General features: G+C 33.7%; 4 protein-coding genes across 5 annotated transcripts; all 4 read left to right on the top strand.

Moving 5' to 3' along the window:
• Window positions 1–1,193: 1,193 nt before the first annotated feature.
• Window positions 1,194–2,925, top strand: LOC126870255 (ubiquitin-like domain-containing CTD phosphatase 1). The gene is made up of 2 exons (XM_050627792.1): window positions 1,194–1,525; window positions 1,743–2,925. The coding sequence occupies exons 1-2, from the start codon at window positions 1,366–1,368 to the stop codon at window positions 2,579–2,581; spliced, it is 999 nt and encodes a 332-aa protein (XP_050483749.1). The 5' UTR covers window positions 1,194–1,365; the 3' UTR covers window positions 2,582–2,925.
• A 303-nt stretch (window positions 2,926–3,228) lies between these two features.
• Window positions 3,229–11,913, top strand: LOC126870247 (phosphatidylinositide phosphatase SAC2). 2 transcript variants are annotated; one of them, XM_050627764.1, is made up of 13 exons: window positions 3,229–3,463; window positions 3,916–4,292; window positions 4,376–4,639; window positions 4,711–4,865; window positions 4,947–5,119; window positions 5,176–5,368; window positions 5,447–5,774; window positions 5,891–5,961; window positions 6,300–6,524; window positions 6,862–7,083; window positions 7,190–7,503; window positions 7,594–7,803; window positions 7,949–11,913. In XM_050627764.1, the coding sequence occupies exons 1-13, from the start codon at window positions 3,367–3,369 to the stop codon at window positions 8,902–8,904; spliced, it is 3,585 nt and encodes a 1,194-aa protein (XP_050483721.1). In that variant the 5' UTR covers window positions 3,229–3,366; the 3' UTR covers window positions 8,905–11,913. The 2 variants fall into 2 exon arrangements, with proteins under 2 accessions (XP_050483721.1, XP_050483722.1); XM_050627765.1 differs by lacking the exon at window positions 6,300–6,524 and having other exon boundaries at window positions 3,230–3,463.
• A 469-nt stretch (window positions 11,914–12,382) lies between these two features.
• Window positions 12,383–14,644, top strand: LOC126870249 (rRNA N6-adenosine-methyltransferase ZCCHC4). The gene is made up of 4 exons (XM_050627775.1): window positions 12,383–12,645; window positions 12,745–13,298; window positions 13,389–14,088; window positions 14,157–14,644. The coding sequence occupies exons 1-4, from the start codon at window positions 12,597–12,599 to the stop codon at window positions 14,519–14,521; spliced, it is 1,668 nt and encodes a 555-aa protein (XP_050483732.1). The 5' UTR covers window positions 12,383–12,596; the 3' UTR covers window positions 14,522–14,644.
• A 321-nt stretch (window positions 14,645–14,965) lies between these two features.
• On the top strand, window positions 14,966–17,543 carry LOC126870252 (serine protease HTRA2, mitochondrial). The gene is made up of 7 exons (XM_050627787.1): window positions 14,966–15,376; window positions 15,458–15,581; window positions 15,677–15,763; window positions 15,843–16,037; window positions 16,103–16,253; window positions 16,335–16,503; window positions 16,600–17,543. The coding sequence occupies exons 1-7, from the start codon at window positions 14,988–14,990 to the stop codon at window positions 16,760–16,762; spliced, it is 1,278 nt and encodes a 425-aa protein (XP_050483744.1). The 5' UTR covers window positions 14,966–14,987; the 3' UTR covers window positions 16,763–17,543.
• The last annotated feature ends 308 nt before the right edge of the window (window positions 17,544–17,851 follow it).

Below are 17,851 nucleotides of genomic sequence, written 5' to 3'. Positions count from 1 at the left end.
TTTCCCGTCCTTGCGGATGGCAACTTAAAATACGATATCATGGTTGGTCGTGAAATTTTAAGCCAAGGTTTTGACGTAAACATTACACGAAACAGCGTTGATATTTGCAAGACCAACGTCTGTAGTAAGGTCGCGGAGGATGCGGTCGACATTAACGAGGTTGACACTGACGTGATTGGTGACGATAAAGATCGACTGATTTCTGTTCCTTTAAAATTTCAAAAAATCATTCATTACGTTACTTTGAAATATTTGAGCCTAACTGCGCGCCACCTCTATGAAAAACGTTGCAAGTATATGACGTTAACTGTAGAAATTCACATAATATAGCTAAAAAATTTGAATTCGATAAGCGAATGTTACGATACCTCTCGAAATAAGTTAAAGCTATTGTTATTAAGATTTCTATGTTTCAAACTCTGTCTACACGAAGCTATCGTTAGATTATCAAAAATTCTATATCACGGATTACATTGAAACGATGAGATAATCCGTTAAAAATTCGTTTGAAATAAGAGAATGATTTCATACATACGTCTTAGTATTCCAAATAATTAAGAAATTATCTATTATGAAACATATATCAAATATATTTTCAAATAAATATTCACGTTGGAATAAAAAGACAATAGAATCGTTCATACACCACTGTCTTAGTTAATATAAATTAAATGTTACAAAATTTCCATGAGAATTCGTTGTTATCGATCGTCGATGATCAAAGTCACTTTCAGCAAGTAAAATGGACCCCTGAAAATTCGGTTATTTTTTATAACTCGCAAGCTATAAGGATACACACATTTTGTACAAGTTGCACTCTGTATAATAGGTTGTATTTTATTCGGTACCTAACTGTCCTCGATGTTGTGGAGCGTCGTATTCCCCGCGAAAACTTCTCTTGCTACGTAGCCTTTAGGCCGTGGACACCTTTCTGCACTGCATGCAATGTCTATCCTGTTTTTAGTCAATGGTGGTACTATATGCTGAATCGATAATATTACATGTTTTTTTTTATTTATTTATTAAAATTACAATCAATTCTCGCGTTGAGAATTTTCAGTAATAATATTACATGTAACATGAAAATAGTAACGGGTACGAGTAACCCTCAAACGTGGGACACGAAACAGCATTGTATGTCGCGTCTATTTTGTACCTCGTTTGTGACCATATCTAGCCACCGTACCGCCATCTAAGTAAAAGATGAACTTCACGTTACAGTATCGACACAAAGATACAATGTGTGCATCATACTTCACAATGGCCTTCTTATACATACACGGAATCTAGTAGAGTTGTATACGTTCGACTATTTCGTAGTATACATCATCTGGTGTCGCGTCATTATTTAAAAAAAAAAAAAGAATGGAGAATGTAGGGAAGATCATTATAGTATGGGGCAGAAAAAGAATCGAAATTCCAGACGTGAACCTGGATGATACCGTTCGCGGTCTGAAAGAACGAATATACAAGGAAACTAACATCCTTCCGGAACGTCAAAAACTTTTGAACCTTCGAACCAAAGGTTATGTTTTGAACTGTTTTCATGACATTCCTTTCCTTCAGTTTCCTCTACATAAAATCACATGTATCACTCGAGATTCGTTGTTAATTTTCAAATAAAATTCGTTCAAGCGATTTCTGCTTTGATTTAAAATTATGTCATGTTATGTTAGATTTGACATGTTTAACTGTACGTTTAAAACTCCATCAAGTGTCTATAGAATCTTTCTTTTCACCAGACAAAGCATGTCAAGATGAGGAGATCCTAAGGAACTTGGGCATGAAGCCTGGATTCAAGCTAATGTTGATGGGATCTCGTGAAGAGGACATTGCTAAAGTGTGTCACGCGCCAAAAGACTTACCTGATGTAATTAATGACTTTAAGACTGAAGAGGAAGAGATAGAGATAGAGAATGTTAAGCTGTGCTTGTTTCAAATCCAATGTAGAATCGGTTTGTACAGGTTTGTAGAATTAAATCCATTCAGAGAAGGAAAGAAACTACTGGTGCTCGATATAGACTACACCATTTTCGATCCCAAATCAACAGCGGAAAGTGGTGTGGAATTGATGCGTCCCTTCCTACATCAATTTTTAACCCTGGCTTATCTAAATTATGACATAGTAATTTGGTCAGCAACTAGTATGAAATGGATTAATGAAAAAATGAAAGTGCTCGGTGTTTCCAGCAATCCTTATTACAAAATAGCATGTCATCTTGACTCGAATGCTATGATCAATGTTCACACATCAAAATATGGTACTATCACAGCAAAACCGCTTGCTATCATTTGGGGCAAATACAAGCAGTTCTCTGCAAAAAACACAATCATGTTCGACGATATCAGAAGGAACTTTATTATGAATCCACAATCGGGATTAAAGATAAAGCCATTCAGACACGCACACATCACCAGAAGAAAAGATAGGGAATTATTAAAGTTATCTCAATATCTAAAATTAATAGCTAAAGTAGATGATTTTCAGACACTTAATCACAGAAAATGGCAAGAATATATAATCGACAAAACCAAAGAAGAGAAGAAAACTAAGGAAGGAAATGAAGGCAGAACCGAGTAATCAAACTTTTTTTTTCTTTTTTTAAGAATGTTAAATGCTTGTCAAATCTTACGAATTTTTTCATTACAAAGAAGGATACATTTCAACTATTTCAATTAAAACCTATCGACCAACCCGCGAGTTCATAGGCAATGATCTAAATTTGTTCAGAAGATGAACACAACATATAGGAAAGATATCTTTTAAATATTCTTCCATGAAAAATATACGTTGATACTTTGATTAATCGTTAATTGCATATTTTCACACGCTTCTTTGTATTTATGATGTACTTATCAGTTATTGTGAAACATATATAAAATATGTAATCACAGATTATCGAAATAAATCTTGTGTATTTCAAACAGTGAAACTTTTACTTTCCTTTCTAATACAACAGATATTAGTAAAGATACTAAAAATGATTCAAAGTAGCGAAATTTTTTATATAACGCTTTCAGAATCTATTTAAGTAATTTAACATCTCGTACTATATTATTAAATTATAAAAGAGCATTGGATTTTATAAGCTTGCATCGATTATTGGAAATTCTTATCAGCTGAAATTTTCGAAACATAATATAACGTTACATATATAGACAAGTAAGTATATATAATTAATATCCTATCCAATCGCCATCTACTCTGATCGAAAATATAGTCGACGAAACCAGTCTATTGTCAGTTTCATATAGTCTCATGTACGAGCAAAATGGCGAAGTGTCCGTTATAGGCGGACTTTTGTTCAGGGAGTTGGCATTCCACATGCTGCGTAGAAATTGTTGTACAGTAAGAAAGTCGGAAGCATGGAATTGTTCCGTACCGACACGCATTTCATTTTTGTGAAAGAGAGGCACAGCCTATGGTGTGACAAGTACACCGGAGAGTTTTCCGCTAAATCGGGTGGGTACATGGTTCTCATTTGACAGGAGCGTATATACATACATTCCTGTCAAGTGTACGATACACGTTACGATTCTCGGTTCACTGTTCTTATTCAAAACACCTTTCATTCTCCACGAAGCTTAATCGAAATGATTTCCCATAATTCTCATTTATGAATTCAATTTCGTAACAGTACTTGATGAAATGGGAGTTTTATATTGGACCATAATTAAATTAACGTTATTGAAATAATGCAAAGCGATAGAAAGCCTTAAAGACCTTAAAGACTGTTCTGCGCATGAGATTTTACAATAACAACAAATTATGATTTATATAAACATCTGGAAGTCATGGTTTAATTAATGCAATTAAATGCAACATAATAATGCATTATAATATTATGTTTTAAGCCAAGTATCTCTTTGCATTGATATTTTTATGAAATTTTACCAGTTGTAAATTATTTGCAGATTGGGAATGGGCATCTCCAAAAGATTTGGAATGTCTTGGAATATTTTATGGAATTGTAGGGAAAATAGAACAACCATGCGTATTGGAACCTCGTTTAATGTTGATCAAAGAAGTTTCACCAGCTGGAGAGTTATATGGAGGTCATATTATATATAAGGTCAAATCAATTGCATTTTTGCATCTTGGCAGTGAAAATAATGATATTGGACTTCTGCCATGTAAGAAGCATCAGAATTTGCCAAAGAAAAAAAGTCAAGGTGGCCTGTTTGATGTGCCACAGAAGGCAGCCTTTGCCAAAACATGGGGAACTATTAAAAGTGCTACAAACACAATAAAAAATACTACTCAACACGCAGCTGCACTTGCAACATCTCAAGTAGGTTTCCTTATGGGTAACTAGAAATAAAGAAATCATTTATACAAAGGAAGATGATTTTGCATTGACAAGAATGTTTGCAGGTAAAATCCACAGTAAGTAAACGAAGCATTGTTAAAGACAAGGAGAGATTTGAGAAGAGAATCCTGGAGGAGTTAAATAAAATTTTTACCGAAACCGACTCCTTTTATTTCTGTCAAACTGGTGATATCACAAATAGCTTGCAGAGGCTTTGTGTCACAGACTCACAGTGGAATGAGGAACAACAGAATAAACCACTTTGGCAAAGAGTGGATGATAGATTTTTTTGGAATAAACACATGTTACAGGATATAATTAATTTAAAAGTTAGGATTCTTCTAAATTTAATTGGTTTTTGTTACATATTTATTATTAAGAAAATATTTCATTTTTGTAGACAGACAAAGCAAACTCATGGATATTACCAGTTATTCAGGGATATGTGCAAATAGAGAAGTGTAAAGTAGAAGTGGGCATCGATGAACAGCCACACCATGAAACTTTCAATTTGGCAATAATATCGAGGAGAAGTAGATTTCGTGCAGGAACGAGGTAGTTATATATTTTTCTTATTTCTTATTATTCCAATGAGTAAATTATTTGGAAAAATCTTATCTTTTTACCATTATAAAGATATAAGCGACGTGGTGTGGACGATGAAGGAAAATGCGCAAACTATGTAGAAACAGAGCAATTAGTTTGGTACCATGATCACCAAGTATCCTTTGTCCAAGTACGAGGCAGTGTACCTGTATACTGGTCTCAACCTGGCTATAAATACAAGCCTCCACCACGAATAGATAGAGGTAACTAACAAGAAATTTCATCTAAATGTTAACAATAATAATTTTCAATCCTCTAGATGAAGCAGAAACACAGATTGCGTTCGAGAAACACTTTACTGAAGAACTAGGGTTGTACGGCCCAATTTGTATCATGAATCTTGTAGAACAAACTGGCAAGGAGAAGATAATTTGGGAAGCCTATAGTAACCATGTACTAAATTATAATCATCCAGATATAACATATACAACTTTCGATTTTCATGAATATTGGTAAGCAGTTAGAAAGATTTGAGCTAGTGAATTATTAAAAATCATCGCTGATGTTTTTTTCTTTTATATCTAACACAGTCGAGGGATGCATTTTGAAAATGTGTCTATTCTGGTCAGTGCATTAGCTGCGGTATTGTCAGACATAGGGTACTGTTGGCGCGACAAGCAAGGCACAATATGCATGCAGAAAGGAGTGTTTCGGGTGAATTGCATAGATTGTTTAGATAGAACGAATGTGGTGCAAACTGCTTTAGGTAAAGCTGTAATGGAAATGCAGTTTTCAAAGCTAGGACTAATACCGCCGGACGGAACGTTACCGACAAATATCCGACAAACGTTTCAGTTGCTTTGGGCGAATAATGGCGACATTATCAGTAAACAATATGCCGGTACAAACGCCCTCAAGGTTCGTACCTCACGTAGAAAACACGTTGATTTTACTCTAACCATTACGAATTAACCATAAGCAAAATCTAAAGATGGTTGAACTTCTATGATAGTAGTTTATTTTATTACTTATAGGGAGATTACACAAGAACAGGGGAAAGAAAGTTTACCGGTTTAATGAAAGATGGCATGAATTCTGCGAACAGGTACAATTGGATCAGAATTATGACATACTACTCGTCACATTGCAATAGAATACCATTCTCATTCACATATCCTACACGATACATCATTTTACGATTATCGTCCATTATTCAAGATATCTCGCGAACATACAAGCTGTTAGGTGTTGTAATTTCTTAGAACGAATAAAGTCTTACAGGCTATTACTATCGTCGTTAGATATCAATAACACTTAATGTCTTCTTTCTTTCTTTCTTTATTTTTTCTTTTTTTTTTTTCTTTAAGCCAAATCATCGCTTAAGTATTGACATATCTTATACGTACATACGATCCTTGACACTATCCTTTCATTTTCCCATAGATATTTTCAGCAACACTTTATGGATGACATGCGTCAAGCGGCGATAGATACCTTGCTAGGGAACCCTATCGATGTTAATCAACTGAACACCGATTGGTCGCACTATTTAGACATCCTTGACAATTGCTGCCTTGAGCTAATACCCGTGAAACCACCAAACATAGAGCTTCAACTTGCTACTTATCCTGACATTCTCTATGCCAGTGCTATGTATGATTTGGCAAGGTTCGTTCTTGGCTTTGGGTTGAAAGTTTTTCGCTCGAGCAATAAATAAAGTGTGTTATTTTGAAAACAATAAACCAGTTGTTGCTTTATAAAAAAGACGATACAAGACGATATTTTAAACTCGAACTGTGACTCCATACGTTATAATCAGTTTGACGTTACGTTGAATTTTCTTTTTTTTTTGCATGGTGGGTTGCTTTTCAGTTTATCTTAATAACCCTGAGTGGAACTCCTGCTCCCTTTATGACAGTGTCCTATCATCATTTTTTATTTCAATTCTGTTTTACTTTTTTATGTAGCTTTAAAGCAAGTGTTTAGGAGACCCGTGTACTTCCAGATACTATTTAAATCGCTTCAAGGATGTCTATAGGCAGGCCACTATCGATATGATGTTAGGAAACTCGGTGAACGAAGAAGTATTTCAAGAGCGTACAGAAGAAGAAGATAATGCTGCTACAGCGATTCATGTAAAATTGCTGATAGAGGATTGCAAGAAGCTACTTATACCCGATCCAGAAGTTATTTTAGGCAGTTGGGGTCTCATAGACGCTGACCCTGTGTATGTTAGATGTTCAGCTTTCTATTTGTTCCTTCTTTTTTCTTTCTTTTTCATTTTTATAATACATAAGGATTGTTTTCTCTTATAATTTATTCCATTTTAACAGAACTGGTGACTTAACAGAGACAGAAATGGACACTATTCTAATATTAACACGGGATAGTTATTATGTAGCTGATTATGACGATCAAATCGACAAAGTCACAAATTACCAAAGAGTTCCACTCGAAGACATTATACTGATCGAGTTTGGCCAGCCAGAGAGCACTGTCTCCCTTTTTAAAAATAAGCATTTCCACTGCATTAGAATAAATTACAAAATGGCCAACGAGTACGGTTACTTTCACATGTTCCGCAGTACAAATTTACGATTTTTCAATAACATGGCTGTTGTTATAAAGACAGAGGAAGAAAGTATAGGTAGGATATAATTTCAAATATGATCTATCATATTCATATCTGGATCTATGACAATTAATTTTGGCTACTACGTTAATTCGTATATTTCAGAGTCTTTAAGATCAATTTGCGAGGCTATCTCTGTGGCGATGGAGATAGCCGGTTTACCAAAGATTCCTATAGCAATGAACGTCACGTTAGATAGACGAAAGAGTAAAATAGTGAATAACAGGGGAACCACGGGTCTACTGGACATTTCGTCATTCCCAGAATTGACTAGAAATGTTTCAGAGACACAGTTACTAGCTCTTAAAAGCGCAGGTACGTTCCTAACAAAAGAATCTGGCTTTCGAACAATTAATAATTGTTAGTTAAACTAGATCAGATTTCATTTATAAATATATATTTAAAGTAAACGTTGAAGTAATAACTAGCAATAATTGCAAAATGCGTTATGTAATTGTAGGAACGAAAGCTTTAAGCAACATGACGGAGCAATTTAGCAAACTAAATAAGTTAAGTCATAGCTTTAGCGCTAGGAAACCAATTGACATAGCAAGAAGCATAGGTAGAAGGTCTGAAGCACCTCTGAAACCGACATTCACCGTTGGGAGTAGAGACATCTCAGGCAATGCGCAAGGGAAACGTAGCAGTGGCAGTAGCAGTAGTGACGACGAGGACATTGACGTTCCTCCTGTTCCTTTCGAAAAGCCAGAAAATTTCAGTCACAATAAGAATCTAATGGAGGCGTATACTCCATCTATTGGTATCATAATGGGTGTTAAAAACACGGACGTAGTGGAACCTCGTGAGAATAATGAAGACCAAGATTTTTCTATACGACCTAATAAATTCTCTGAACAGACTTCCGATAAGGAAGTCTTACGCGTGCCAGAATCTGGCTCTGGTACTAGTACTCTTAGTGCTTCTCCTCAAAAGACGCCTGAAATAACTATACAAAATGTAACTGAGGACAAAGAAAGGATGCTGCCACCATTAACATTGAATCTGTCCAAAAACATCAGTCATTCGACTGGAGAGGTTGATAGTAAGCTGACACTCAGCAATATAAATGGAAGCAAATTGCAGACTGAGAATAGATTGCAGGATAAGAAAAGGTCCACATCTGAGCAAGATTTAAGTCTAAATATTACATCTTCTCAGAGTGAGTCTGCTTTGAAGTCAATGAAGACTAACATAATAAATGCAGCGAGTCCTGTGGCATCTACTTCCAAAGATATCTTGTCACCTTTCTCAAAATTCGCTAAAGGTGTGCAGACTTTAGGGGCAAATTTGGATCCTAGAAAGCTAAAGACAGGACAGGTAGGATTACAGAGAAATCTCTCAGATCATCACGTAGAACAGCAACGAAAATTGCAAGAGAGATGGGGTTCATGTCAATCCAAGCTAATAGCTTTATAACTTTTCGAACATAGTTCGAAGTCTGAATGTCTAGTAGCGAGTAAACAATTAAAACCCACATAATTTAGAGACACTTTTGCATAAAGGATTTTTAAATAATCATTTTGTTATTTGTTAGCATCTTTTAATTCAGAGAATCGGTTCGAACATCTCGGTGCGCGTGTCTAAATATTTTCCATCATTTCTTAAACCTCAATTATTGCCATCCTGCTAATAAAAGCTTCGTGCAAAAGAAACATGAGACGATTAATCGATAAGATACTCTCTATATATTCTTACGCGTGGAGAAACTCACAAATTACTTTCCAGAGTACAATGTGGTCAATATTTAATCTGCATCAAATCTATTTGTGCGTATCTACTTACAAACAAATTTTCTATTACTCTACATCGATGAAAGCCTACACGAACTGATTGTTACCTATTTTCAATATGCTTCCGGCGTATTTATACGAAATTTTCATCGCGATAGCCTTTTTATGGATTTTACCAAACGACTCCTAGTATTGCATTTAGACATTAGAGATTGTGAATTTATCAAAAAAAAAAAAAAAAAAAAAAAAAGAAAAGGAAAAGAAAAAAGAAGAAGAAAAAAGGAAAAGACACGTACGTGCTTATACAATGAAATTTAATCCCAGCATTCTTTGAAGCCTTAACGCCTGCTGCATAAACAAATTTTTTAATGGTTTTATTTATTTGTAATATATGTCGTAGACTTTCCGTTTTCTAAATTTCTGTAGCCACGTGTGCAAACGACGTTTGTGTGATGACTTGTAAACATTCGTAAACCGAAAATCTGTTTATGCAGTAAGTTAAATGAAGAAGCTTTGTAGTCAATTATGTACATATATACGAAAAATTACTTAACATTAGCAGTTTAATGAAACAACGTTGTGATTGCTGATTAAAATGTAACAGCAAGATGAATTTGGGAAAGACGTTTTGATGTGCAAAAACCTAGTAATTATTAATTATTATAAAGTCTAGACGTAGACATTCGACGATAACAGTGGGTAAACTCTTACAATTCCAAATATGATTAAGTTCAAGAATTATTTTGGATATAGAAAGGAAAGGAAAAGTGCTTTGTTGGCGATCCACTTTTTTCTGTATATAATTTCATAACAATTGAAACATACAAGTCGTTCCAGAAAAAAGGAACAATCATAGTATTCATATACATGCACATTTGCAGTATTATGTATATTACATTTAATAAATAATAGGAAGGAGAGTTGCATATATATGGATATGTAGACGATAAAGCAAAAGCAGGTACACGTTGTTATTTAATACTAATCTATGTACGATGATTTATATATATATATATATATATATATATATACAGGGTGGTTGGTAACTGGTAGTACAAGCGGAAAGGGGGTGATTCTAGGCGAAAAAAGAAGTCGAAAATATAGAATAAAAAAAATTTTTTTTTTAATTTTTCCATAGAGACAACGATTTACAGTGAGATCCGTTATAACGTACCGCATGCGTACCGAGCGAAAATTCACAGTCGATTTTCTCGAAAACAAAGCCTCAAACGAAAAATTTTTATTCTATATTTTCGACTTCTTTTTTCGCGTAGAATCACCCCCTTTCCGCTTGTACCAACAGTTACCAACCACCCTGTATATATATAATATATGTATATATAGACCAAATAACACGAGTTACAAATCTAGGTGGCTATTTCCTTGTGTGTACATACGAATAATTCAATTTAGTGTAATAATATTCTGTAAACATGTATTCATAGTTGCACTGACACGTTAGTAGAAGTATTACAAGGTAAGAGTTTTTTTAGTGAATGTTTTTTCCCAACTGCAAACGGATAGTCTGTGATATATAATCTAGCAGAATGAACACAGCCTAAAATGATTAGAAGAAAGAAAGGAAAAAGGGAAAGAAAAGAAAAACAAAAAGAAAATCGTGAAAATATAAGGATGTGTCGATTCTGTAGATTCTTTAGAGATGCTTTAAAACGAATATAAAAGACAAAACTGTTTTCACTTGTTCTAACAAAATTCAATATACGAATCTTATTCTGATTTATTAATTCTATGTATATATACATAGACCAGCTTATTTTTAATATAATTTTAACGATCCACGAGATATTTATTTATCGATACAGTATTAGAAAGAAAAGAATTACTGATGGAAATGGAAAATTTATATATTTTTTTGTTCCATTTTTCGTATTAATACGTATATACCTATGGTCCAATTGAAATTAGACATTCAAATATTGTAATATAATATATTATTATCTGTATTTTTATGACAGGACATTACAAACAATCATGACAAAACAACGCACGAAGATATTTATATAGCCTGTAGAGGCTTAAATTGCCTTATGTATATGTAATACATACATATAAACGTATACAGAATATTTTGTTTGACTAAAAAGGGTAGAATGTCTCACGAAGGATTAAAGTTATCAAAAAATTGTTTTAGCAAAAATGGGCATTCTATGGTGCAAATTACATTTTTGCATGTGGACTAGTGGAGTAGTTCATTATTTTAAATGGAACCGTGTATTTCATAATATATTAATCGATCCATCTCGGAATTTCCTATAAGAAAAGTATTAGCTTACTTACATTGGAAAACTATTAATTTATAAGATGTTTATGGATGTTGACTTTAATTTGTAAAAATTAACGTATGAGAGACAAGGAGAAACAAAATACCTTTTTATAAGGAATGTCGAGATTAATGTATTATTAAAAAATATATAGTTCCATTTAAAACAGTGAAGTTGACTTTAAAATCTTCCGTATTACTCGATGTGCAAAAGATAATCTAGACCACATGCTGTCCCCCCTTCGAAGCAAGTAACCTTTGTCAAAACATTTTTTTGATAACTTTAACCTCTCGTGAGATATTCTACCATTTTCGGTTAAACGAAACAGCCTGTATGTGTGTGCGTGTATGTGATACAGCAAACACCATAGCAATTGTAGAAAAAATGTTATAATAAAATATAAATAACTCGAATTAACGCCTTTTTATTCCACTTAAAGTGAAACTCTTTTAAGTATTAAAAAAATATTTTTCTAAATATATTATGATTTGTTAAGCTGTAATTTTCGTTTAAACTCTGTTCTTAATATAAAGGGAAAATTAAAAAAAAATCATTCAGCAATTAAATTATTAGGTCACGGACAATAGCCATGTATACTCAATATCTTATTCCAAATAATTTTTCTATTTAAAATAAAACAATTTCTTCGTAATTTTATACGTACATTGAAGTAGCATGTATTCTGCATTAATCCAGACAATCCGGGTCCTTTCTTTAATCCAACTTTATGATCCATTCTCCAAAAAGTGATTCATCACATATACTACTAGCGATCATTAGCCAAATTCATTTGAACTATTCGCGAAAGACGCTGCGTTTAAAATAATTTCGATAATCGTAAGCGGCACTCGAATTGAGTCGACAATCGATTAACTTCATGTTGCTGTTGCTATGCAAACCACATGGTATATTTTGTTTTCACGTGAGCAAATGCTTCGCGCATGGTTTCTGAGATGACAACTCTTACAAATAAATATTTTATTGTGTAATAAATAAGTATTTACGCAAGCAAGCATGGTTAATCTTTCTTCTTATAACAGATATTGACGCGATATTTTAAATTGCTCCGCAACTATAATTTTGATAAATATCGAGCATGGAATGCTTTTGGTCCGACTTGAGTAAACATCCTCAATGTCCACATGGTGATTTTTCGTTAAGATTTCTTATATTATAAAGTAATAGCGCGAAATTGTAGAAAAAATATTTTTATAAGATTATACTATGATATTCTGTTTATGCAGGACCAACTTTATTATTTGGCACGCATGAAAATGGCAAATTGAAGAAGTTTTATGTATGTGCAGCTTGCCGCGAGAGAAAGATGTGTAAATTTTATTTAAGAGAGGGAGAAAAATTAACAAAACATCAAGCGGCTAAATGGGAACAAGAGAGGAAACAGTTTATGTCTCGTTATCATCACAGGCAATTATATGTACGTTTTAATGATATAATGTCGGTACCGCCTGAGAGCAGGTGTTACTGTTATACTTGTGAACAATTGATATCTAAAACTGAGAAAGATGTGATGAAAAAACACAAAAATCATGATATAAGAGAAGGTCTTACAGATTATCAGATAAGGCATCCAACAGAAATTTTAAAACCATTAGAAAATTCTAGGCAAGAAGCTCAGTATTTCTTCACAAAACAATCAACAGAGGACATAGCAAATATACTTGTGAAATTAGGAGCAAAGCAAATTCTTTGTATCGGTACTCCGAAAATTCATGAATATATTCTAGAAAATCACGAAGACACAATGTCCACGCTTTTATTGGATTTTGATGGAAGATTCGTAAGTTTGTTAAGAAATTTGTGAAATTATGGCAGTAATGTCTAAACAAACTGTATAAGCTTAATACTGTGCTTTTTTTTTTACTTGTAGCATAATTTTTTTGGACCACTCAATTATTGTTGGTATAATCTGTTAAATAATCATTTTTTTAATGAAACCGCTGTCCACGTGTTTAAAGACTTTCTTATGCAAGGTGGGGGAAAGGGCACATACTTAGTATGCGATCCACCATTTGGTAGTAGGGTGGAACCAATGTCTTGGACTATAAAAAGAATCTCTGATCTTCATAAAAAGTGGAATAACATAGAGGATGAAGAGAATTGTTTAAGAATTATGTTTATATTCCCATATTTTATGGAATCTATAATGAAACAAAAGAGTAATCCACCTGGTGTACCAGGAGGTCTGAAGGACCTGAAAATGACTGATTACAAAGTATCTTATGATAATCATCCGTTATTTATAACAGACTCCAATGCTACAAAGTCACCGTCGCCTATTAGAATTTTTACAAATGTACCGTTAAACTTAGTTGAACTTCCAAAATCGAATGGTTATAGATATTGTAAAAAATGTCAGAAGTGGGTTGCTAAAGAGAATAAGCATTGCAAAAAATGTCAAGAGTGTACCTCGAAAAATGGCCTCACATATAAACACTGTGATATATGCAAACGATGTGTAAAACCTTATTGGAAACATTGCATAACATGTAAAAGATGTGTCGTAACGAAACATTTATGTGGCCAAAAGCCGAAAGTTACCGGAAAATGTTTAAAGTGTAATGAAGCTGGTATGTAATTTTTATTTTTGTAACGAACGTAATGGAACTATATATGAGGCTTGTTTTATTATTTGTAGGTCATACTGAGAAAGAATGTGATACGAGTGAAGAAATTCATGCAGACACAGTGGCGGAGACTAAGAAAACTGAAAAACGCAAGGCTAGTGACGAAAAAGAGGTGATCAACAACGTTAAAAAGAAGAAAGTAAACGATTCGCGTGAATCCGGAGAAAAGAAGAAAGAACCAATAATTGAAAATATTAAAAAAGCAGCGGAAAGTTCGGAGAAAAAAGGAACGAAGAGAAAAGTAACAACGGAGTTTAAAGTAAAAGCTTCGAAAAAGTCTCAACTGTTGAAGATGCATAAAAAAATTAAAAAGTTACAGAGTAAGCCAAACGGCGTTGTAAGTAGAAAGAAAAGAACAAAGAAACAACAAACATAGTACGATTATCATAAACGGATGTTACAAATCATTTTCTCTGTATTGTACATAAGATTTCTTATTGATGTAATATATGTGCATATACTTCAATAAAAGAAACTTGTTCAAGAAAATATGTGTTTATATGATTTGTTTGTATGATTTTTTTAATGATCCAAGCAGATCATATGATCGGCTATATAGCCGAAGGAAAATATGAGCTACATTATGATATTGCGATTACAAATATTGTTATCGTTTCTACGATAATCTTTTGAATTTGAGTATTATACTATAAGTATAATACTTTAGGTAAAAAGGTTCAGTTTATTTCTGTAGGAATTGAATATCATTCATAATTTTTCTGAAGGTAACTAATATTTTTGTTTGATACATTTTCATTTAGAAATCGACTTTCGCGGGATTGGTATTTGGCATTGAACGATACAACTGAAACACTCAGCTACTATTGGCTGGAAGTCAAAAAATGGCTGCCCCCTTGACACGTACATCTTGGTCCGTTTTAAAAAGAAATCAGTTCCAGTATAAACAACTCTTAACAATTTCGTTTGTGGATCGTTTTACACAATACAAACATTCGTACACGCAAGATCAGAGGTCGCGAATTTCTGACAAAACAATTAGAAATGTCTTGTTTTACACTATTTTCTTCTCCGGTTTTGGTTATATTTTGTACAAATGGAAAGAGGGTTGTCAGGACCGACTCAGCAACCTGATAAATCCTATGTTCACGATACATGCTAAACCAGTTTCTTGGGATGGAAATGACAATAGAAGTAGGTATAATTTTATAGCTGACGTGGTTGAGAAATCAGCTCCTGCAGTAGTGTACATTGAAATCCAAAACAACAAAAGGTAAATGCAGATTTCAATCTGTAAGAAGATAACTGTAACATAAGTAATCGTAATTTCCAGTAATCATTAATGAGAAAATAGATTTGATTTTCAAACAGGTAAACCGTTCAACATAAGCAATGGATCTGGTTTCATCGTTGAATCAGATGGTTTGATATTGACAAATGCTCATGTTGTTACTGCTAAGCCTAACACAACCGTCAAGGTAACTGTTGCGATATATTGAATAGTTATTGTTGTATTACAAGCATTAATATCGTACGTGTTCTTTCAGAAATTTTCATGCAATCTATTTTACAGGTACGTCTTTACGATGGAACTACTTATACCGGCGTCGTGGAAGACATCGATGTGCACAGTGATCTTGCAACTGTGCGAATTAACAAGGTTTATACATCTTCTATATGATAAAAAAAGTGTACGTAATTTCATATTTTGACATCGCGATTGTCTATTTTTTGTACAGAAGAACTTACCGGTAATGAGGCTCGGTTCTTCTACAAATCTTAGGCCAGGAGAATTTGTAGTGGCTATTGGATCCCCATTAGCTTTAAGTAACACAATAACGAGTGGTGTAATAAGCAGCGTAAGCAGGCATAGCCAGGAACTTGGCCTTCTTAACAAACAGATGGCCTATATACAAACAGATGCGGCAATCACTGTTAGTTTTTCATCAGCATTGTAATTTCTATGAAATATTTTCGTATTAAAAATGTTGTGCTTCAGTTTGGCAATTCAGGTGGTCCATTGGTTAATTTAGATGCAGAAGCGATTGGTATAAATGCAATGAAGGTGACATCTGGCATTTCTTTTGCGATACCCATAGACTATGCTAAAGACTTTTTGAAAAAAGCAGAAATGCGCAGGAAAGGCAAAGGTATATAATACTCGACAATAGGAAAGCGCGAAATAGAAATATTTAAGACGAAAATTTTAAAACGAGACCATATTATATTAGGTACACAATTTGCCGCAGAGAAACCAAAAACTCAATATATCGGGGTTACAATGCTCACCCTTACCCCGGATCTTTTCTACGAATTGCAAAAAAAATTGAAAGGAATTCCACACAACATCAGATATGGAGTTCTGATTTATAAAGTCATTGTAGGGTCGCCAGCACACTTGTATGTTTAAGAAATCATTACTGTCGTTGTACTCGTTATACCGTTAAGAGCAACTATTCTATACAGAAAGAACATATGTTTGTGTAAAAATTTCAGGGGAGGTTTACAAGCTGGTGATATCGTGACGCATGTGAATGATGAAGAAGTGGAATCATCCGCCAGTATCTACAAAGCCATAGAATCGTCCAGGATTTTGAGAATGACTGTGATCAGAGGCCTAGAAGTGTTACATTTGCGAATCGAGCCGGAAGAAATTTAAATTATACATCTAGTAGTACAATTTATTGTAACTAAAATTGAAACAGAACTGCTTCGTCTAAATATGTCATTAACGTTCTTTCTAGAATTATTTTCATTTCTTTAATTTTGTATCTATATACCATACAGTATCGCCGCGTTATTGTTTCGCGAGCCACGATCATCTATCCATTAATAAAATAAACAATATTTGACAAGATTTATTTCAATCGGCAGAGTTACCAACAGGCCGATTATTACTTTGTCTTCATTTCTTTTACTTCGTATTTTCCAGTTGTCACGAAGATTGATGCCGTGACGAGGCCCTCATTATGTTATCTGATTGTCTTCTGCGTACGTGTACATGCGTTTGTACGTCGGGTGTGGTCCATTAGTATTATGTTTATGTTGTTTACGACATCAGTCGACCTCCGCAAATATGTGGCCGGATCTCGAAGAGCGTAGCGTAGGCGTGGTCCGAGTAACTTTTAGTATCCTTTTTTCTTTTTTTTTGAAAACGTTATACTGGCCGCAGCGTCTTGTTGGAATTCTTAACTACGTTTGCACTGTTGTAACATCATATAGGCGTTACATTAGTCATCATGTTATATATATACTTATATAATTCTCTTAGAAACAATAAGAACAGGCAACTTTTGAAATATTTGTAAATTAATAATGATTAACGAATAGGATGAAAAGTAATTTTGTACTAGAAATTTGTATAAAATCGTATATAGGGTATCAATGATTTGGTAAAATAAGTTAGAGTGGAATGTTTTAATAAAATTACTTTAAAAGTTGTTCCGTTGAGGTATATATGTAGTTATGCATGGTCCTTTGTCGAGTAGATTGTATTATAAAAAGAACGGGTAAGAAGAAACGAACGAGTAGTTGTTTTAGCGATACACTATACAATACAGTTCTTCCGATAATTACAATAATATAAAATCTTTAAATTTGGAGATATAATTTCTATGTGCTCGAATGTTCTATATTTGAACATATTTTCTACTTTTCAGTCACTCTTTGATGAACAAAATTAACGATAAATAAATTGACGTACCAAGCTACCTTGCGTTAGTTTCTATTTTGGTTCGAGCGTCTATCT

This window comes from Bombus huntii, chromosome 10 (assembly GCF_024542735.1).
Source record: "Bombus huntii isolate Logan2020A chromosome 10, iyBomHunt1.1, whole genome shotgun sequence".
NCBI lineage: Eukaryota > Metazoa > Arthropoda > Insecta > Hymenoptera > Apidae > Bombus > Bombus huntii.
The sequence above is the reverse complement of the archived record's forward strand: the minus strand, read 5'-3'. Positions and strand labels throughout refer to the sequence as shown.